The 22,204-nt window shown below is 44.3% G+C and overlaps 1 protein-coding gene across 2 annotated transcripts in view; it reads right to left on the bottom strand.

Annotated features, from left to right (window-relative positions):
• Positions 1–1,098: 1,098 nt before the first annotated feature.
• Positions 1,099–22,204, bottom strand: part of LOC146208055 (uncharacterized) — a 43,812-nt gene continuing 22,706 nt past the window's right edge. For both annotated transcript variants that reach the window (XM_084591724.1, XM_084591723.1), the window contains exons 9-16: positions 19,815–20,014; positions 17,038–17,154; positions 14,648–14,761; positions 13,252–13,402; positions 10,048–10,166; positions 7,417–7,589; positions 3,809–3,923; positions 1,099–2,513 (exon numbers count right to left, since the gene is read on the bottom strand). In XM_084591724.1, coding sequence (XP_084447850.1) covers positions 2,407–2,513; positions 3,809–3,923; positions 7,417–7,589; positions 10,048–10,166; positions 13,252–13,402; positions 14,648–14,761; positions 17,038–17,154; positions 19,815–20,014 — 1,096 coding nt within the window. In that variant the 3' untranslated portion in view covers positions 1,099–2,406. The remainder of the gene's footprint in view (positions 2,514–3,808; positions 3,924–7,416; positions 7,590–10,047; positions 10,167–13,251; positions 13,403–14,647; positions 14,762–17,037; positions 17,155–19,814; positions 20,015–22,204) is intronic.

Genomic DNA, 22,204 nt, shown 5'->3' with positions numbered 1-22,204 from the left:
TGGGATGTGTACTGATATCACAGTATTAACGAAAATACGCTAAATAAATCAAGAAAATTGCAAAAATTTGTAGAATTAAAAGACAATGCCAAAAGTGCTATCAAATATACCTTTAAGACTAAGTTTAAGCATCCTCCTCAATAGCAAGGTTGAAAGTTGGGTGAGTTGATTTTGAAGGTAGCGTAAAAAACGAGGACCAAGAGTAGAAAGACACAATACGAGCGGTTTGTTGTGTCCTACTCTTGGTCCTCGTTTTTTGCGCTACCTTCAAAATGATCCTCCTCCATGTTTTCTTTCGAAGTGTGTAGAACATTATGATGTGCACCACCTTTGGCCATATGGAGTAAACAATTTATAACTACATTTCCTGAAACCATTTTTAAGTTTTGGCTTCAGTAGTTGAGCCCGGACTTCGATGTCACAAGCGGGATTGACCTCACCTTCAACACTGGAGAACTGCTACCACAGTTGCTAACTTGCTGTCTTCCTAATGCATAGGGTAGCCTGGTACAAGAGTACTGCGTACTGATACTTCGAAGTGGAACCGTATCATAGTCACCACTGTTATGCATACAATAAAACTTTTATGTCCGTTGTGGTGCCTTAGTGGCCGTAATCTCCAGTTGCCAACTTGGCAATCATATTTCAATGGGACGCGAAATGCAAAATACACCTGTCGGCAATGAGTGTGTTGCAGAATTCCTCGTGTTCGAAATTAATCCAAAGCCTACCAGTACGGTGCCCCTCGAGGCCCAATTGTCTTAGAGATGTCAAAAGAAGTTAAAAAGGATTAATAATAACAATGACTTTCTGCTAGGGGTGCACAATTGAGATTTTGAAATAGAAATATAAAAAAGGTGCCTTTAAACACTGGATACCTGATTAGTGAAAAAGGAAAATAGAAAATTAGATATACATAGTAGAAATTGTTCTATCACTTATTTACCCTCAGTGCCGTTCACATAGAATTCGATATTAAAATTAAGAATTGTACAGAAGTGCATGCCCCACTGAAAAATCCAGTGTAAATATTATACAGGATTTCATGAAGTTCTTTGTTTCTTCTTTTTTTTTTTTTTTTTGCACAGGAAGGGCCTGCATAAAACCGGGGAGAGATGCCATATTGCTGCTGGATAAGTGAACTCATTAATTTAGAGTTCCAGGGACAAGAGAAAGAATTTTCGTACTGACCGGAAGCTCAAATAATAAAAAATGCCAAGAACTGTTTGCATCACATTAATCTTATCTCACGGACACCGGCACAATAGTTGTCTGCATTTGAAATGAAACCGAAGTGAGAACTAGTTTTTTTGCAGTTTCGTTAAGTGCTTCGCTTTGCGCACACTCTCAGGACAGTCCCGCTTCACAAAACGGCCTGAAGTGTTAAGGATGCTCCACTGCACAGTCCATGTGGTCGAGCATTGTGGTGAAGCACGCAGTGCTGTGAAACTGCGGTAAATTCAAAAATTTTCGGTCTACAAAATTTTCGGTCTACCCTTACAATATTAAAGTGCCAAGAAAATATTGTTATAACAGGGTTAAGCTGAAACAAGAAAGAAAACATAACTGGAGAAATTTTACAGTGTGGGAATTAGCTTACATTTTACACATAGTACTTGCAGGCACCAGTACGGTTTGACTGTTTCAAGGAAATCTTGTTGAAGCCTCTGAACAGGGCATCCAACTGCTGTAAGTAGCTGAGAGAAAGGTTTTTAGCACCAAATATCATTCTTAGGACTTTGTGATCCGGTTTTGCTTGCCCTATTTGCAAGTCTTTTCTTGTTGTTAGGGCTGGTGCTTAGTAACCAAATTTAATTATGATCAATATTCTACTGTTCAGAACTGTGGTATATGGGTTGTTGTACCACGGAACACATGGTAAAACTGACGGTGTTGTGGCTGCCCATTGTTATAACAAATATACCGTTCGAAAGAGCACTCAACAAGGGTAGGGAGGAGAAGCCTCTGGTCGCAAGTCGAGCCAACGTTTCTACAAGTGGTCCACTTGTAGAAACGTTGGCTCGACTTGCGACCAGAGGCTCCTCCTCCCTACCCTTGTTGAGTGCTCTTTCATACCGTGCAGCCATCTTCTTTCTCTCGTTCTACCATAAATATCCTGTTCAAGGCATTATTAATATAAGCTGGTTTGACTGTATTCAGTAATTTTCGGGTATTCGGAAAATTCTGAATATCAGTACTTTGAATACGAATCGAATAACAAACATGTTCAGTTTGTATCCGAAATTTCAAATATTTGCACAACCCTAACTATTTGCTAAAAGTAATAAAAACAATGGCTGGAAAGAATCATCCAATCGGAAAGCATTTGCTGCGAAAAATTCTGCCCAGCCAGCTAAAAACACTTATAAGAAAAGCACTTAGTACTCGGCAATAATGTTGGCACATTCATTGGTTCAGAGCAGAGCCATCCCGAAACTGCGCCTTGATAAGCCTTTCGTTCTCGATGAATGAGGCGAGAGAGTCAGACAGCAGATCTTCAGGTATCTCCTCCTCTCCCTGGAAAGAGAAAGGTGCACAAAACACCATGAAAGCAGCGTACATTAGCAACGCAGTCCTTACATGCATGCAGCCTAAACAATGTCTGCCAAAACTTTCAGGTGGTCACTTCTGCACAAAAATGTTTTTTATATGCAGAATCGCACAAGGTTCACACTGCATTTTTGTCCACTACATAAGCTATTTAAGCATGTTCACAATATGGGATGCTGCCACTCTTTGTAAAAAAGAGAAGCGTAGCTTAGGTCAACAGCTATGGTTGCAAACACTGCTAAGTTCATGGTAGGAAAGCCGTTTTGTGGCTTCCTTCTTCCTGCTAGTGGCATGCCATGTCACACTCTGCTCCACTGCAAGGACATTGTAGCTATAGCTTTGCTTAAGTAGGCATGCATGTTTGCAACGCCTGCTGGGCTAGCCTCACCTTCACCTTGTTATGCTCGGGCGGGGATTTCAACGGCACATCTGGCGAAATGTTTTTGCTATGAAGCCGCATTAAGTAACCTGCTGTGCCGTGGACTATCTTTAGCCTGTGCTTTGCTAGTTTATGGCTGTCTGCACCTTCCCCACCAAAAACAGAGCAAAAAGCATTGACCGGACAAGAGCTGCATTTATACGTGCACTCTCCGCTCTGTTACACTGCACAGCTCTGTTACGTTGGATTCACGCCACGGTGAGGACGCAACTCTGGGCCCACCTTCCTAGCGACAGAAGGGAAGCGACCGGAGCTGCAGCCTATTGCCATAGCCTTGGATACCACCTTCGAAAGATTGTCCGCCTGCGCAATTTCAAAGGGCAGCTTGCTGCCCTTTGACACTGGGTGGACCCCTAACCCTCTCCCATGGGCTACATTATGAGATGCTCAAGCATAGGGACAATGTGTCTGCGATACAACTGCTCTATTTATACAGAGCACCATCTTGTATGGACTCTCCTTTGTCACAGCACTTGACCCCCCCCCCCGCCCTTCCATTTCTTTTGTCTGAGACCCTGCGAGTCGGCCATAATTTTTATTCAGTGTGGCTAGTGTTAATGTGCCAGTGCTTAGCCGGTGTTTAGCCATCCCTAGAAGGACAAATCTTAGGCCCAGTGTTGGTCCAGTGTTGCCAATGTTTGGTCCGACATAGGGCCAGACACTGCGAACATCGAACCAACATTGGCCCAAGATTGTCCATTATTATGATATAATTTATTACACCATTTTATAATCATTCGGTCATCATTTTGGTTATTAAAGTGGTCCCAGAATTACTGTAGCTGAAATTACTGATAACAATAGCGCAAAAAAATGAACTTGCCAGCCCGTCCAGTTGGGAAGCCATGGCAGTCGTCATCCAGGCCCCGAAAGTTGCATCGACCAGTGGTGGCTGCCTTGCATTCACAAGGAGACTCTCCTCAAAGAAAGGCCCCTGCGCATGGAGAATGAAGTCAGTTTATAGGCTTTTTGCTCACATGCTGACACATCTGAACAGAGACACATGTGCAAAGCTCAATCAGCCACATGTTTTGAAGCAAGCATTCTCTGAAGCTCACACTTGCTGCTTCAAAAAACCTGTACAAATATGACGCATTTTTTAAATGCCAGGCTTATTAGCTTGCCCTTGAACACATTCCCTTCAATGCAAGCACTGTGTTAAAGAAAGAAAAAAAGCTGAGAATCTGAACTAAAGCCTCTCAGTCACTTTTTGGATCCTCTAAGGCAATCTTATTTTATCATAAATGGCTACAATAGTTGTTGAAGGGGTCAGGAGTTTGGGGGCCAGCTTATATGGCCAAAAAGCCATTGCAGAATATCTTTTGCCTTGGCCTCCTGTATACCCTGGTGTTGAATAAATGCATGAATGAATGAATGGGCACAAGGTTCGTTCATTATTTCATTCATTCAATGAATGAACGAACCTTGTGCCCATATTGAAGTTCTGCATGATTCGATCTTACTGCACACTGATAGCTTTCATTAGCTTCGTGTTCAAACTTTAATCATCACGCTACTGTAGACACACTGCGGTATGGTTAAAAAAATTCCCAAAAGTGAAAGTGAACCTGTCCTTTTGGCGACAGCACTCTGTACAAAAGGCTTTTTGTATTGCGTTTGGTGTGCTCACATCCCTAAGTTACTCAGGCTATGAGTAACACTACAGTGGAGGGCCCTGGACTGAAGGAAGATTTTTTTAGAATGCAGCATTTTCAAGATCTGCGGTCCATACTCTGCCTTTCTACAACTTTTTCATTACTTGGATAAACTTATGAGTAATTCTAATTTATAATTTCAATTTGTACCTCGTCTGTTTTCCCTCATTTTTCCAAAATACAATTTTTGCAAGCTGGTACAGGAAGGATACCTTGGCATCTGGAGCTGACAGAGCATTAATTTTTGTTGCAGCATTTTGTTATGCTATTAAAGCATACAAGTTTCTGGAGCAGATTTCTCAACTTATGCTTACGAAGTTTTCCTCAGCATTCAGGTTTAGACGGCCATTAACCAGTCCTAATAATGCTGAGCTTCAATGCATAAAAATAAGTGAGGGCGACTTAATCTGCAAAGTACTTCCAACATTCATTCCTCATACTTTATGCTATCTAGCTACATGTTACTAATATTTCCCTGGTGAATATTTTGTGTTCTCTTTTTGCCTTTACAAAGGAAACAATGCAGGAGTAGTAATGACTAGGGAAATAAGTGACGCAGAGAAGAGATTAGATATTTGAAATTGCCAGACAAAACTGAATACGGGAGCCCAGTTTCATAACCTCCATTCAGCTAAAAATAAAAATGTCGATGAAACCTTTGTAGACTATCTGGGATTCTTTAACGTGTGCTGACACCACACAAATTAAGAGCATTTTTGTATTTTGCATCGACTGAAGTGAGCATACCACGGCCGGGACTAAACCTGCAAAACAGAGATCAGCAGCAGAGTTCAAAGGAAATTAGGCCACCACAGTGGATCATACAGCATTTGGGGCTGCCGCGCATTTCGCTACTAGTACAGACTGCTTGCAGAGACTTCTTCCGCTCGCCCAAGCTTCCCAAGTGCTTCACTGCTGCCTCTTTGCATGTTCAGAACGAAAGGAGTTCGCACAGATGAATTCAAGCTATAGCTACTGTTTAACTTGTGAAGTGTAAGATGTCCGAGTGGTGAGAGGTCGCAACCACGTGTGTATGATACTTCAATCTACGAAGAATATCAGCTGCCCCATTTAAAACACTTGATATCTGATGAATTCTGACGAGCAGGCCAAACTTGAGGGCATGCGACATGAAGAGCTGGAGAGCAGAGGAGAGCACCCACCATTTTGGATTTTTTTTCATTGGAAACTACGAAGCAATCCTGGCTTGCCAGTGTCCGGATGTATACCGAATGAATGGCTAACCCTCATCCGCGCTAATGACAACGCAGGTGCGCACAGTAAAAAAGAGCTGTTCATACTTCACACCAAGAAATGTTGATCTATATCTTTATGAAGTGAAAATGTCAATGCCATTGCACATCGTCTGACAGTTGCATTCTTCAAAATCACGTAGTCCGGATTGAATGTCTTTGTGTGAATTTTATATAACAGAGTATTGAGGCTTTACTGTATGGTAGTATGATTTCATGTACAATGGTCCACCACAGGCCAGGCTGAAATGCTGTCTGTGGTCACCTAAAGTATGCAAATAAATTATTAAATGGCTATTAGCAGCCCTGCTGGGGTAACAATGAGATCTGAAAAAAAAAAAAAAAAGTCTATCAGGTGCGACGCATTCTAACAAATGGCCCGCTCATACATTGGCTCTAGAATTTATGTTGTAATGCCGCAAGAAAGTCAGAAAAAATATCAGACCACTAATTTCTCATTGGAAACTGTACACAAATTCCATGCTGAATAAAACTGAGGGGACACTGAGGCTTAGTTTTTAAGAATGTGACACGACAGTGGTAATGGCACCTGTTTGCCAGGTACTCCTTTGCAGATCTGCATTCAAGTAAATGCACTTCCCTCCTAGCTTATCATTATCATTTAATTTGTGCCTCAATTCTCTTACATGTATTTATTAGCATAAAGTCATAAACTACCATATTATGTATGCGAACGGCCACCCGACAGATACAAAGCTCTTTCTTAACCAAGTCACAGGAACATGGTTTGGTTGGTTTGTTTTATGGAGTTTGAACTCCCAAAGAAGCTCTGGCTGTGAGAGATGCCGTAGTGGAGGGCTCTGGAAATTTCGACCACCTGGGGTTCTTTAATGTGAAGAACATGCCAGTAGCTTGTCTAACTCTTTATCCAAAGAAGCTCTTGGAGGGATGGATTCCAATCTCATCCTCCCATCCTTACCCTTACCCTCAACCTTTACATAAGGCGAAGCACCAGTTGGCAGTGCCTACCAAATGTCACCTGCCAGACCCACAAGAATGATTTTTTGCTCACAACGCTGATGCTATACTTTCTGGAGAACAATGCCTTTAACGCTACTGGTTAAAGCGCAGTTCGCTATCTAGACTGCTGAGTTAGCCTGAAGAACCAAACCCTGAAGACATCTGCATGATCCATCAGGAGCTTATATATATAATAGCAAATTTTCTCAATGCTTGTTAAACCCACTGTGGACACTGAAAAGAGCTTGAACACCTGAACGTGGAGAACACTAGTGTGACTTGAACAACACTTATAGCAACAGTACTACTTTCCTTGCTAGTTTAAACCTGACTACTAATAAAATACTCTTGAAGTGCAGTAGTTGCAGACTGAAAACATGATCTCAGTGAAAGGCAGGCATGAACAAGCCAAAACGTCAACCAAAGATGGATGGGTTTGGTTTGTCGAATTAAACGTCGCAAAGCCAACCCTGTTCCAACAATGCAGCACTCGCAAATGCTAAACCTGCATTATAAAGAAGTCCGCAACCCAACTCACTGGGGCAGTGGTACCATGGAGGGTCGAACAGCTGATCTCTTCGGTGCACTCCATGACCGTGCTCAGGCGATGCCTCAATGGCAGCCACACCTGTTGATTGGGCCACGTCAGACGAGGGGGAGGCGACGGAAGTAGGGAAGACATGGCTCCGTCACGCGTTGTCTCAGTCGGGGCTGGAAACCCCAATGACACAGTCAGCAAGAAAGGAGAGAACCATCTGCTCGCCGCTAAAGAGGAATACTGGCGATACAAACTTCCTGGCTGAAATGCACTGCGCACAAAATTCACAGAGTTCTAAACACACCACTTTGTGCAAACTTAGTGCTACATGCATTAGCAGTTTCCGGATTCAGCTCTCGCCCTTTAAAGATGTCATGCACAACAGGCACTTTTATTGCCACACTGACAGAGAAGTCAAAAATGAGCCGGCGTGAGGGCGCAGCATGAGGGCAGAGTGGATCATTCTTACATGCCAGACTGCGAGGATCGAGAATGCTCAAGTGGAAAGATGTTAGCCCTAAACTAAAGCCTCCAGAATTCTCTGCTGGTTACCCTTGGAAAGAAAAAAATCTTAGCACGATACATGAAGCTTTTTAAGAAGTAAATATATATTTGCCATATCAATTTTGTTCATTTTTCATGTCAGGCGTTTCATGTGAGAGCAACATTTTTCGCAACCCTGCGAGCTGTAGAATTAATAAAATAGGCTCCCCCCCCCCGAGAATGATTTGAAGGGAGATCTTATCAGATTTGTCCAAAAGAGAGACAGGTATGCTAGGACAGTATGAAAGAACAGAACAAGGGTTGAGAGGGAGCCTCAGATCGCAAGCCAAGCGCACGTTTCAACAAGGGGGCTAATCTTCGTATGGGCAGTGCGATCATCATTTATCATCAATTCCTTTGCTTGCCCAGATGAAAACAAGTTCCCTTGTTGAAACAATGGCTTGGCTTGAGAATTGAGGCTCCCCCTCAACCCTTGTTCAGTGCTTTCATAATGTGTAGCCATCTTCTTGACCTCGTTATAAGTTACATCTTGATATTTTTACAATAAAATTTCGTTGTATCGAAATTCCGCGCCTAGCATGCGGAAACATTGCCAAAGCACTTGCCAGTTGTAAGGACTTCATTTTTATTTCCTCTGAAAATAATTCGTGAACTTCTTTTGCATCTGCTTAGCTATCAGAGATGGAGGGGTTACGGAGCCGCTGGTCTCCTCTTTTGTGACGAAGCAAAAAGACAGAGGGAGAAAAAAAAAAAGCAGGCGGGGGCGCAGATACTCTAGCGGCTTATCGCTTATCTCTTGCTTGTAGGGAGCGCATGCTGCACGCCCCAGGAGGACCGTCCGCGTGAATTACCCAAGTCTCTCTCACTGGCAACGCTTTTTCCTTGGCCGTCATCGCCTCTGTGAAATTTTTGCCCTTCCGGGTAAAATTTATTTGTCTGAAGATTTCATTGTAATAAAATTACAGAAACATTTACTTTGTTATTTTGAGATAAAATTACATGGTTTCTAATGGGCATTATGTTATGTACTCCTTGTAACTTCATTATATTGAGGGTTTCGTTATACAGAAGTTCATTATAGTACCGAGGTTTAACTCAGCATTGCACATGTGATCAGATCAAAGCTCGAAAAATTGTGCTCGTGGCCACCATCATAACAGTGCAGTTGCCAAAAGGTGCATCAGTCTTTCAATGCTGAGAAAGCACGCATGGTGAAAAGTCTTCTAAAAGTTCAGCACCTTGAGCTAAAGAGCATAGACATTAGGCAATTGCTTCTTTAATCCAACTTCACAAAAAAAAAATGTAGCGTGCCTGCTCTGAGGCCTGATCAGTGCTAGACATCGGGAAAACTTCAAGGGCCTCACTGTACAGAGTTTTTTCCACATGCACCTCTGGACAGACCATGACAACAAGAGTGAGGCATTTGAAAGGAAGCTTGTCTCCTTGGATGCGGGAGCACAGCTCTGAATGAGCGGCAATGACCACGAGCACGATGACGCCTGCGGCTATGTCAAAGCTGCATATAATGGCTGCCACCATTACACACAGCTTTGATATCGGCTCTGTCACTGTAGGGACAATGACGGCCACTGTGGAGGCACACAGCACAGCTGACGAGAGCTTTCATTTTTTTGTCACCTGAGCCTACTGCGAAATAGCAGCTGCGCAGGGCGGCATATTTATTCACCAACAACAAGAAATATGAAATTTTCACACCCACTGTAGCTGCGCAAAAATAAAAGCTCGCATTGTTGAATCGCAACTCAACAGTGAACCAATCTCCACTCTGGGCTATGGAGCAGTCCAAAGTTCACTATTTTTTTGTGGTGAGTTTGAAAACCCGGTTGTGTTAGCAATTGTTGAAATGCAAGTACTGTCATGTGGAAATGACAGTTTCACCTTTCACCCTCAGCAGTTGTGGCAGAAATGATGCACGGCCACTCTGCATCGTGTCTCAACCGAGAGGACACGAAACAGACCAATAATAGAACACCATCTCCACAAACTCTTTTTCCCCAGAGCACCTCACGATCAAATGCAATACTCGGGCTCAGTGTCAACGAAAGGGACTTAATTGAATTGGACTTTGTACTTAGTTTTTAAAAGCAATTGAAATGGATAACGTACAGGATAGCACAGGACTAGGATTGACTGCAGGGCTGTTCCCACCGTGGCTGGTGTCACTTTCCAACCCGTCTCCGTTGCTCGAGTCTTTCACCTCTGACCTGGGACTCTCCTCCGAGTGCCTGCAATTAAGGCCTTGAGTTTCATTGTGGGACAAAGCAAAGCAGCGAGGTGCTGCCGGCAGAAAAACGTCTGCACACACTCTCAAGCTCCAAAAGCTTTTCTTAGTCTGAACAGCAGGGCTGGAAAGCAACAGCACATATTTTTTTATTTATTTATTGGATACCTGCATCGTCCGTAGGGCATTACAGCAGGGGGGCTACAAACGTTAACTATGACTTTACACATCATTTAGTGAATGGTAAAAAGCATCATTCATCGGTACATATACAGTGCTTGATGGCAAACTGTTCCATTCTCGGACAGTTCTAACAAAAAAAGAGTAATGCAATACGTCACCCCTACAAGAAAATTCCCTGACCTTCAAATCGTGGTCTAGTCGCTTCGGTGCTTGGATATACTTTTCACAGTTGATGCCTGTTTTAGAGTAACAAATGTTATGAAAAAATTTTAATCTAGCATTTACTCTATGGTTCTTTAGCTCTTGCCATTTAAGTTCAAGTTTGCTTTCTGTCATGCTAAGTTTCTGGCTGTAATCTTCAAGAACAAATCTGACCGCCCTGTTCTGGATTTTTTCTAATTTGTCTATAAGCTCAGCTGTGTGAGGGTCGCAACAAACACACGACCACTCAATTATTGGTCGAACATGACTGAAGTAAAGCTAGGTCTTTAAGTTACTTGGAAGGTGACTGAAATTCCTCCTCATGAAACCCAAAACACAAAAAGGGTTTCATACTTTAGCCATTGCTTGTGTCCTTATTCTATAATTTGGCAACACTCTGCTCAAGAATTAGCAAAAAAAACAACAGCTAAATCTCAGTTTAAATCAGAATTAAAGGTTAAAAGGGTCATGACACCAAGTTTAGAATATAAGCTGTTTATTGCATCTTATTCCTGATGTGCCAAACAACTAAGCCTCGACGTTTCAGCTGCATCAGAGCTGCAGACATCTTTAAAACTACTATTTTCGTTTCTTCGTCAACAGCTTACTGATATGGCGACCGGCACAGCCAGTAACGAAATGGCATGACACCACGTTTTCTGCTGCATGTTCTGTGCACGAGCAGCGTCAACCACGATTACGCGGAGCTGCGGTAATGCCGGTCAAACAGCAGTCATGCTGTTTACCGAGGTAACCGCAAATTGAGCTTTTCGTCGATCTCTGTTACCGCTTGTAACCTAGGGAAGAGTGGCATCTGTGGGTGGGATTCAGGTGCACGTCGGTGCCCGATTGCGAAAGCCGCACAAGCTGACCCGCTTGAACAGCGTACACATTGTACTCTGAAACATGTCTCAAAAGCTACACATAAAATGTGCAATGTATTTAGTACTGTCCAACGGCGCCTTTGTAGAATCTTCAGGTACCGCACGACAGCACTGTAGCGTAGTCGCACTACTGCCATCCAGTCTTAGCAACATTGTTTACGCTGCTCGTTTTCAGGCCCAAGCCTTGCCCTAGCCACTTCATGAAAGTAGACAATAAGCTCATGAGGCTTACAGCACCGGATGCCGCAAGCTTACAGTGACGGCTCCGCAAGTGAGCACGAAGGACGACGGTGCTCTGGCAGTCTGCTTCTCCCCAATAGTCGCCAGGCCTAAATTACTTCACATCGAAGCCACAGGGGAAGGCACTTTGCAATAGATCAGCGAGGCATTTTAGTAAATGAGCCACTCAATCATGAAACTTCCCTACTCTGAGCCGCACTGTTTTGTAGTAAAGAAAATGATTATTTTCGGTGACGCCTTAGCAGCAGATAGCGTGCAAGAACCCTGGCACCGCACCAGGCTGTGAGCAAAAGCTCGCATCGTATGGGTCGGCATTTCAGAAGAAGCATTCTCCCATTATTTAAATTCCTTTCTCGAGGGCCTATTATTACGAGAATAACAAATTTTAGCATGATTTTCTGGCAATGGCGCAAGGAATCCATCATATCGCTGGTGCGGACGTGGACGGCTTGCGCGAAAAGCACGGCCGGCGTGGCGGTGGGGCAGTGTTACCCCGGACGTTGGCGGCGGCATCGGCGAACGCCGAGGCACCGAAGGTGGATGCCTGGGCAGGAACTAAATCACGCGTCACTAAAGTCTGTGTGCTGTTCTCAGAAACGTGCTGAGAACACTTATTGGAAGTCACGCAGGTCTTTTAGCAAGGCAAGTGTGAACACAGTACAGTGTGTATCGGCAGCTTATCAACGCTGGCACAGCAGCAGACAACACGGTGGCCGGTGTTGCTTTGTGACGCCCCTAAGCATTTCAACATGGCAAACGCTGTCGGTGGGAGGAGCTTCGTGGTGCCACCTTCAGCCGCATATTTCGAAATAAGAAACGCGTCTAGGGCACTCAAATTTCGGAAATAGAATAATAAGGCCTAGTATTGTTTCCCAAACTAAAACACCGTGATATATGTAGGATGACCGTGGCATGACCCTTTTAATTACAGGTAACAGGATTCGAAACAAAATCAAAATCCCACAAACAGTGCTCAGAAAGGAAGGAGCAGAAAGGTGCTGCTTGCACCTCGGAAGTTGACCACTTGTTTCAGTGCACACTAGTGTCTTTTGTTACTCATCAAGCAACTCCACTCATTCAGTAATTCAAGGAAAAAATCGTGGGAGGCACAAAAGGTGGCTTAGGTGCGAGATAACCACGCACAACCACGCACAAGTCCTCAGCCAAAAGCATTACACTGCATTAATGCAAGGCTAGATGCTTATCTCAGAACTCCTGCAGTACTGAGATGTAACTGCCACATGATACTACCACAAACTACTCCAAAAACTTGCAAAGAGCTCAGAAATGCTATTAATTCGCACGAGAGAGAGAACACAGGAGTTCAACTCGCACGTTATGCTGCCACAGAACATGCATTAGAAAGAGGCTACAGATGCAATCAGTGCCAGAATGGTTAATAGCACTTTGGACAGGGCTTTGTTCGACGAACTGGTTTTGTCACGTGCCCTAACCACTGCACCACCACGGTACGGTAGTCTCAGTTTCTGCTGGCACCAATAGCAGGACCCCGCTTCCTGCCCCGGTGAGCAACTCCTTTCGTTTGTGATGTGTACGGGGAACACATGTGCAGCTGCTTACGAGGCATCATATCCCGTGTGAACTCCAGGGGACGTTTCTGGAGGGGTGGCCGACGAGCGGCGCCAAACGCGCTGCCTCCGCCTCTTCCAAGTCACCGAGGCTGGCAGCTGGAATTCGGTTGGGCTGCATTTCAGCTGCTCTGGTGAATCCACTGCAACCACAGCCGCAAAAAAAAAAAAAAGTGAAAACAAACACAAGGCACAAGTTGCACCACGACTACGAAGCCCTTTTAAAGCAGCAGCTCTTAAGACCAGATTTCACAGGTCCGCATCATCTTTGGCAGAACTTGAAAGCGGATGCTGCATTGTTCAACTGTCAGAAGTGGTGCTACAAGCAGCTGTCATTGAATGTCACATTACATGACACTGGTAATCACCCTTGAAGGTTTTCAACTATTCTTTGCAGCCTGCATCCATGACAGACGTACACTGCCTGCTATAAATATGCAACTACAGCAACCACTGAATTGTGACGATAAATCGATAGACACGACTGTCATTAGACGTTGATTCTCACAAGAGCAGATGGCTAGGGATTACCACTGGCAGGGGTCCATTCTCTGTAAACCTAGCACAGCCTCGACTTGTCCAACCACAATACTGGCTTTGAGGTTATGGCGTTCGTTCACCGAACCCATGGACACTGGACCGAATCTTAGCCCCGATGGCCACATTTCAACGGAGTCTAAATGCAAGAGACATCCATGTGTGTAGGATGTGCAGAACAAGGGTTGAAGGGGAGCCTCAGTTCGCAAGCCAAGCCAACGTTTCGACACGGAGACTTGTCCGACAAAGACAAAGACAAGCCCCTTTGTCAAAGCGTTGGCTTGGCTTGCGAATTGAGGCTCGCTCTCAACCCTTGCTCAGCGTTTTCAGATGCTGTGTAGCCATCTTTCTCTCGTTCTACCCCATAGGATGTACGAAATTCTCAGAGTCCTTCATTACAGTGCCTCTTGTTGCCTTCGAGGACCTTGGGGACACTGAACGTCATATGCCACATCGTATCCATGTCGCAAAAGTTCTCAAAGGAAGGTGTCCCGTATTCCTGCAAGAGCCCAATCCCAAATCTTGCTTTCTCTGCCAATGACTACACCTATCGTTCCTTACTTATTATACAAAACCACCAACTCGAAAGGTGGATAGTGCATGTACGCAATGAAATGCGCTTCTAACGGCTTCTTGCACGGAAGTAGAAATTCACAGTAGTACACAATGTGCCCTGTGTCACAGTGACATCTACTGCATTTAGAACATTCCTAGTTCAAGCAGTCTTGTTCCTGAAGTATTTCCATGGAATCCCTTTGCTCCGCGAGATGCCTTCTGTAATCCCTAACAAGACTCACTCACCCCAAACCCCGTCCTTTCCTCCCTTTACGTTTTGGGACTGGTCCACTCACCATAATGTGCAGGTGAGACTGGCAGTGGGACCGCAACGATTTGCCGGACGTCACATATGCTTTTTGCCGCAGAAGCAGAAGCGGGAGGCGGGGTCATGCCAGAAGGTTCGTCATCTGTACAAAGAAAATAAATGCGTACGACACGCGCACTACCGCACAAGGCCTTGCACAGGAAAAAGCAACACTGCAGGCACGAAAAAATTGCCCTATTGTCTCATAATTGTCACTGCGACAGAATCACTTGTACACATTCAAGCACACACTGGAAAAGCCTTCATTTTTTTCCTTCCCCTTGCCCTCTTTGTCAGCCTCATCAGGAGTAGCATGCTAGGCTCAGCACCAGGTAGACATCTCCTGCTATCATTAAAATATTTCTCTTCACATCATCTTTATTGTCGGGCTTTGGTTACATAAGCATCATGCTTGTGTGAGCAGTGTGAAGACTTGTTAAGAAAGGGAACAATGGCTTCGGATGTAGTTACCAAATTTACTCGCATAATGATCGCACCTTTTTTTTTTAAATACTGACGCAAATTTCGGGGTGCGATCATTACGCGGGGTAAATTTTCTACAAAAAATTTTTGAGCACCGAAAACGCAAACAAGTTGCAGGTCAGACGTCTTAGAACATATATCTCGATTACAACCAAAAATAAAAGCTGAGTAAGGCTTACCTTCGCAATAAACATGCACATTAAGCATCACATGGAGTGCACAATGCCCATTTATTTTTTTTTTCGTCAGTACTCTAATCAAAGTCTGAATCCTCGCCATCCTCGCTTTCACTGCTGCACGACTCATCGGAAACGGCAGTGTCGTCGCTGGGAGCATCTTCACAATCCCACAGGAAGTCATCTTCCGTTCCATCCAAAGCGTTAGATATGCCTGTCTTCTTAAAACTCTTAGCCACTACCTCGTCGGGGATACTGCTCCACGCTTCACGAGGACGCTCCGAGCACCCTTCTCGTTCACAGTTGTATTCCGGGGCATGTCGAACGTCAGTGGAGTTTGATCGGCGTTTCCAATTTGCGACATGAGGTAACCGCATTTCTCGCGAAGCCTAGTGACGAAGTGATGGAAGTCTATCACTTTGCTTTCATACGCGGCTGGGAGCCGCTGGCACAACGACGTCCGCCGCCTCAGGGAAAGTCCATTCCGTCGCATAAAGCGAGTCGTCCAACCGGAGCTAGCGCGGAAATCCTTTGCGGCGATTCCCAGCATCCTGGCAGTTGTGCGCGCCTGCGTCTGTATCATTTCTAATGACACTGCACAACCATCCTTGCGCAGGTCCCTCATGTATTCTAGGACCGCCTCCTCAACACGAGGGAACTTGCCCGTTTTGGGTCCACGGAAAGCCCGCCGTGTCTTGTTCGTAGCCATCAGCTTCTCGCGCTGCTTCCTCCAATAGCGTATCCTCATTTCGTCCACGCCGAAATGCCTACCAGCAGCGCGGTTGCCATGCTCCAGTGCATAGTCGACAGCCTTGAACTTGAACGTGGCAGTGTAACTGGCATACCGCCCCATGGTGAAATGGCGTAAACTCGCACAAAAACACAAAGCACGCTACGACACTGCCGAATTGCAAAATGGCGAACGCCGCGAAGCATGGAATCATGGGAAAGGCACAGTCTCCGTCACACTTTTTTCCATGGACACCTGAACCATACTGTAAGTGATGGGAAAAAGCTGGGAGTGAAAGCGGAAAGAGAGAAAGAGGTGCCATAGTAGAAGGCTATGGAGTAATTTTTACCACCTGGGGATCTTTAGCATGCTCTGACATTGCACAGCACTCGGACACCTCTTCGTTTCACCACCATCTTCATGTTTTCATGACAATGAGCATATTTTTAAAAACATGGCACTAGCCACTCCTTCACACCCTTCTGAAAAAGCGACGCACTGGTATAAAGCTACAGCTGCAGGCTCTGGGAAACGTCACTCCCATATGAATTTTCATTGCACAATTGCCTGGAACATGTTTTTACCAAACGTGTACACAGTCTGTCACACTAGTCTAGAGTGCTTGAGCAGTGCTGCGCGGAGGAAGTAAAGGGGTATTTGAACACAAGTACTGATTTTTTACTGATAACACTGGTGCTACAGCACGGCCTACCGACAGGCACGTATGCAAGGTTATCACCCCTAACATATAGCAGTTGCCTTAAGATTAGACTGAATTTTCTCCACGACTGACCCCTTACATGTGTTAATATGCAGACAATGACTGCCATCCATAATCGTGCCTTCTGTTACTGTCACTGTTTGATGCCCCCCTTCGATGCAATGCCCACAACAGGGTGCCCCAAGTAAACAACAAACGCATAAATGGATGTATGGATGCATGAACGAAGCAACAAAATCCTTGCAAAAAAAACAATGCAGTCCACTCACTGTAATGCGCAGGCGAGTCTGGCAGTGGGATCGCAACGATTTGCCGGACGTCCCGCACGCTGCCGGTCGCCGACAGGGGAGCAGGATGGGGTGGGGTCAGCCCAGGGGAAGAGTCATCTGGGCGCAAGAGAAGAAAACAAACAATGTGCACGCCTCCACGTGAAGGAATGTGGCTGTGATGGTGGCTTCCCCCCTTCGCAGTGTAGCTCTAGAATCTCTTGCTGCTCTGCCTGCTCTTCAGTTATCAGTGGTGGCTCCCTAATACCTTGCAGCCCATAAAAGCCTTAAGCAATGATGATTCCAGGAGGCACATTAAAGTGCCCACGGGTGATATCGGCCGAAATTGGTGTTCGATGATTAGCCAGCTTCAATATCAGTAAAGAAAGATTGGTGCAGAATGCAGACCCTAATGCAGTCCCTCAAAACGATCAGTTAAGCCTCAATTTATTGCACTGAGCAAGACTAAAAGCGGGCTCCCATATTACTACAGCAAAAGGGTTAAGGTTTCTGTCAATGAAATGAGTGCATGAAGATGCATTTAGAACTACCACAAAGATAAAAGAGAAAATCCACGGAAGGTGTCCACTGCAAACTGCCTGCAGCGATGGCTGTCTTTCATTCATCTGCTTCTGTTATTTTAGTACGACACAACTTTTAGATTACACCACCTTATAAAGGCTTAACCAAGGCTTAAAAAGTGTACACACGAGTTGCACCGCCTTGAAGGAAACCTCTGGCTGACCACTTCTCTCGACCATGCCTGCTTGGTTTGGTTTGGTTTGTGAAGTTCAACATGTCAAAGCGACTCAGGCTATGAGAAACACCGTAGTGGAGGCGACCACCTTTTCGACTACCCGAGGTTCTTCAATGTCCATGCCTGCTTGGGTGTGAAAACTAGACCATCAATGAATACAAGTAGAATACGAATAAGGGGGGAAAAAATGCCTCCGATTATCGAATCTAATATCTGACCGCTAAAAAAAAAACATTAAAAATTACTAAAAGAAATAGAGAACACTGTTCAGCTTGCTCCTTTCAAAATGAACACAGTGTTTGCAAACAAAATTAAACTAGAACCATGCAGAAATGTACTATCGCCGACTAAAAAATCCAGTATAAATTTTATACAGAATTCCGTATATACTGGTTTATTATACAGGATGAACCTGCATGAAAACTAGCGGGGCTGTCATATAACTGCACGATACAGTAAAATCTCTGTGATTTGGCCTTCAGGCGACCCAAAAAATGTCTGAATTACCCGGAAGCTTGAATTATCACCACACACCGCACAGTCCACACGACCAAGCAATGTGATGAAGTGCGCGGTGAGGTGAAACAGTGGTGAAAACGTGGTTTCCCCCTTTCCACAAGGTGCCACCTGACCCATAGTGGCCCCTTAAAAACAAGTGGTGTGCAAAGTAGTGATGACACACAGTAAGCCAAACAGCAACACCTTCAGAGAGCGCATCAATGAAGGACTGGAGATGATGGTTTACAGGCGAAAACAAGTACACGCATGAAAGTCTAGTCTAAAGCACAGATAAGGTCTAAGTGTGCAACTAGGTAGAAAGAGAAATGTATGTAATATGCAACTTCATGCGAAGGGAAATGAAAATTCTAATGCATGCATTTCCATCTGATCGGCCCCCTGATCAGACCCCTGATTGCCTGTCAGTCCTTTTTTTTTTATCAGCTGTTTGTCCAATGCTTTTTTTCTGCATGTATGTTAGCCAGGACATGGCATCTGAGCAAGCACAAATTATCGTCCCAATGTTAGGACTATATTGGCAAGTCCAGTCCTGCATATAACCATTATATTGCCATCACGTTACAATATTGAACCAATATTGGACGATGGGTTGTACTGCTTGAGTAGAAGCTACCGGGCTTCTTCACGAAGAAAGAGCCACTGAGCTATATTATTAAGCAAGGCTGCAAAACACCAATTGGCACAAAAAATATTATATGCATAGTAATCTTGTTTGTATGATCCCGCTTGATATGAATTTCAAAAATTTTTTGACACAATGTGCCATCTTTCTTGTTCCCGTCAAACACACCATAAAACTAATGCATTTTTGTATGGCTAATAAGCTGTATTTTCACGAGGTTTCTTCGAATGCCACTCCAAGAGGCAGAGAAAAAGCCCTAATAGGAGGAATTAGTAAATAAAGTAATGATAATGCTATAAATAAAAATTCCAGCGCAAAGTGAAAGATTACCTCAAGGCACTGCAATAAAAGCAAGTTCTGCGCCAAGCATGTTGCATTCACCAACATTTAAGACTTTTGGTTATACAGTTTGCTTTTTCAGTGTCAGCGAGAATCAATGAGATTTAACAGTACACATTTAACCCCTTAAGCGTTTCGGACGAGCTGCGTTCGTCCTTGCAAAGCCGTCCCCAAACCGTTTTGGACGACTATAGCTCGTCCTCGCTGAATAGGTTCTTCCCTTCAGCGTTTCGAACGAGCAGCGCTCGTTTGTGGCTTAGATAGCATTTTGCTCGACAGATGGCAGCACTGACATGTTAATTTCGTTTTTTTTTCTACCACATAAACGTCTTTTACGTATGGTAACATAATAACCGAAATCAGCACTAACAGAATAAGCAGTTTTGTAAAGAAATTCGTTGATATAACAAAGCGGTGAAGGGGTTAAGCCCAGAGTTCAAACGCCAAATGCACCAAAAGCAGCATGCTCGAAAACGAGAGCCGGGGAATGCAGCCCCGGTCTCAGCCTTCTCCCCAAGGTCAAGGCAGAGGCACAAGACCCACCAGATGAAGTGAATGGGAGGCGGACGCGGTCCCTGAGGTAGCACTCCTGGAGGTCCTGGCGGAACATCTCCCGATATTTCTCAAAATCCGGTGAGAACAAGTCCGGCACCACAGACGGTGGGATGCAGGGACCCCCACTTGAGGTGCTGGTGTCAGCACTGCCAGCAGCACCACCCGCAGCCGCAGGGCTGGCTGCCAACCTGAGACATGACAGAAAAAAAGAAAAAAAAAGAATCGACCAATGCAGGTGGAAACCCGACGTTAGATGCATCAAGCAACAAAATCGCAACAGAGGTGCAAAATGTTCACCCTGAATAATGATATATTTATGTGCGTATGGTTTTCAGCACATGGACTGCCGCACTACAGCTCCAGAAAACTGTGCAACGTACATGATATATTTCCGTAACACCGAGGTACTAAAAGCTAATTATGAAATCAGGCACGCTTTTATCACAAATAATTCCATACATTGCAGAAACAAAAAAGCTGGCAGGTTTATTAGAAAGAAAGATGATAAATGCAGCATCATATTTACGAGTTTCAATATTTCTAAATGTCTGATGAAAATAACGCTGCACACAAATACGTAGGTGAATAAAGTTAATCAAGAGAAATAAAAATCAAAAACTGTTCCCCTAACCGCCAAAGCAGCAGCATTATGGAATGCAATTTTACTAGTAGTGCCAGTTTTTTTCATCCATCTCATTAGCCATTCTGCAGTCAAAGAAGCTGACACATTGATACTGCTATGTGAGAGAGACATGCGAAGAGACCATTTCTTCAAGTAGGTTGGGAATCCATGCAGTTACACGAGCAGAGCTAAGCATTCTACACATTTCAACACTATGCAGCATAAAGTGTTTGAAATCAATGGGCACTGCACTTATGGCGCCTTTTCTCTTCCTCCTTCCCCTCCCTTCCGTCAAAGTGTAGCAGAGATCAATCAGCAATCACGTCCAGTCATGTGACCTTGTGACATATCCTTGACTAATGAGAATCGCATAGCACAGGTTGTCTGGAAGGCCGCAGTCGGCAGATGACAGGGCAGTGTCCTGCAGGGTTGTGACATCATCAAAAGTCACAACCACAGCTAAAGAGCACTACGAATCGCCTCTGCAGGAGGAAAAAGTTCACGAAGGCGTTTCTTTAGTCAAGAAAAACAAAATTTGGGGGCTTCGCTTTAAGAATAGACACCAAAGCACCAAACTACCCTTATCCCTACATTTTCATTCTGCAAATACTTTTACATTTCATTTTAAGAAAAGAAAGCACAGCATTTTTCACTTCTCAGTGGACACCTGCACTTATCTGAAGCAAGTCACCGGCTCAAATCCCCATGGTGAACTAGCCTCCAACTTCATCGGCAGATCAATGCTAATGGGACGCGAAATGCTGTGACACCACTCTGAACCTAGCACAAAAAACTGTTGCGTCACAGTTTTGGTAAGAAATCGCGTTCATATTTTCTCCAACACTGTTTTCCTCAATTCTGGATTGCGGCTACAACGACGACGTCCTTTTGACCGAATGAGCTGTACATACTTTGTGTAAAACAGTGAGAATGGTGAGAGAACCTAGTTGAAACTATTCTATGGCGAGAAAGCATGGTGTGAGGAATGGAACGATGAGGAAAAATGCAGTCTTAAATGTTTGTTAGCCAGAAAGAACGAAGTTCAAATTAATAACAGAGCTAATGACCAAAAAGCAAATAACACGGAAACACTGGTTAATATGAAATGTCTGTTGAATAGACACTGAAAAGGGGCACATCAAAGGCAAAAGCTGACAATACCGGTAGGTATTGAACCACTTAATTACCCTCCCACAAAACTTTTCGACTTATGTAGTACCAGAGATATTGGCGATTAAAAACGGCCTCCGTGTTTCCCCTCTCAACTCTTACAATGACGATGTAACATATGTGGGAACATGGGTGAATGCCTGAACGTAAGAGTAGAAATTTAACTTTTTTTTTATAAAAGTAGGGAAAATTTCGAATTCATTGCAGTATCCCCCACACTGAGTGCTTCACCGCAATGCTTGAGCGCGTGGGCTGAAGCACCATTAAAACGGGATAGCCCGTTTTGGGAAAAGGGACCTTCCCTTTTGAGGAGGACCTTCCCAACAGTGTCTGCAAAGTGAAGCACTTGAAACCAGGGAAAAGAAAGTTTTTACTAAGGTTTCATCTCAAATGTAGGCATCCATTTTTTGGTTTTCATTAGATAAAGTAGAACTTCGATGATATGAATCTCACGGAGTCGTGGAAAGCTTCGTATCATCCGCACATTCGTATCATCAAAACGAAACAAAATAAGTATGCAGAAGCATGGGAAAGGTATTCACGCAGACCTGTTTACATCGGAGAAGGTTTATTATGGTTGCGCGGC

Source organism: Amblyomma maculatum, chromosome 1 (assembly GCF_055883805.1).
Source record: "Amblyomma maculatum isolate TAMU_Amacu chromosome 1, ASM5588380v1, whole genome shotgun sequence".
Taxonomy (NCBI): Eukaryota; Metazoa; Arthropoda; class Arachnida; order Ixodida; family Ixodidae; genus Amblyomma; species Amblyomma maculatum.
This window is presented reverse-complemented; position numbering and strand designations above follow the sequence as displayed.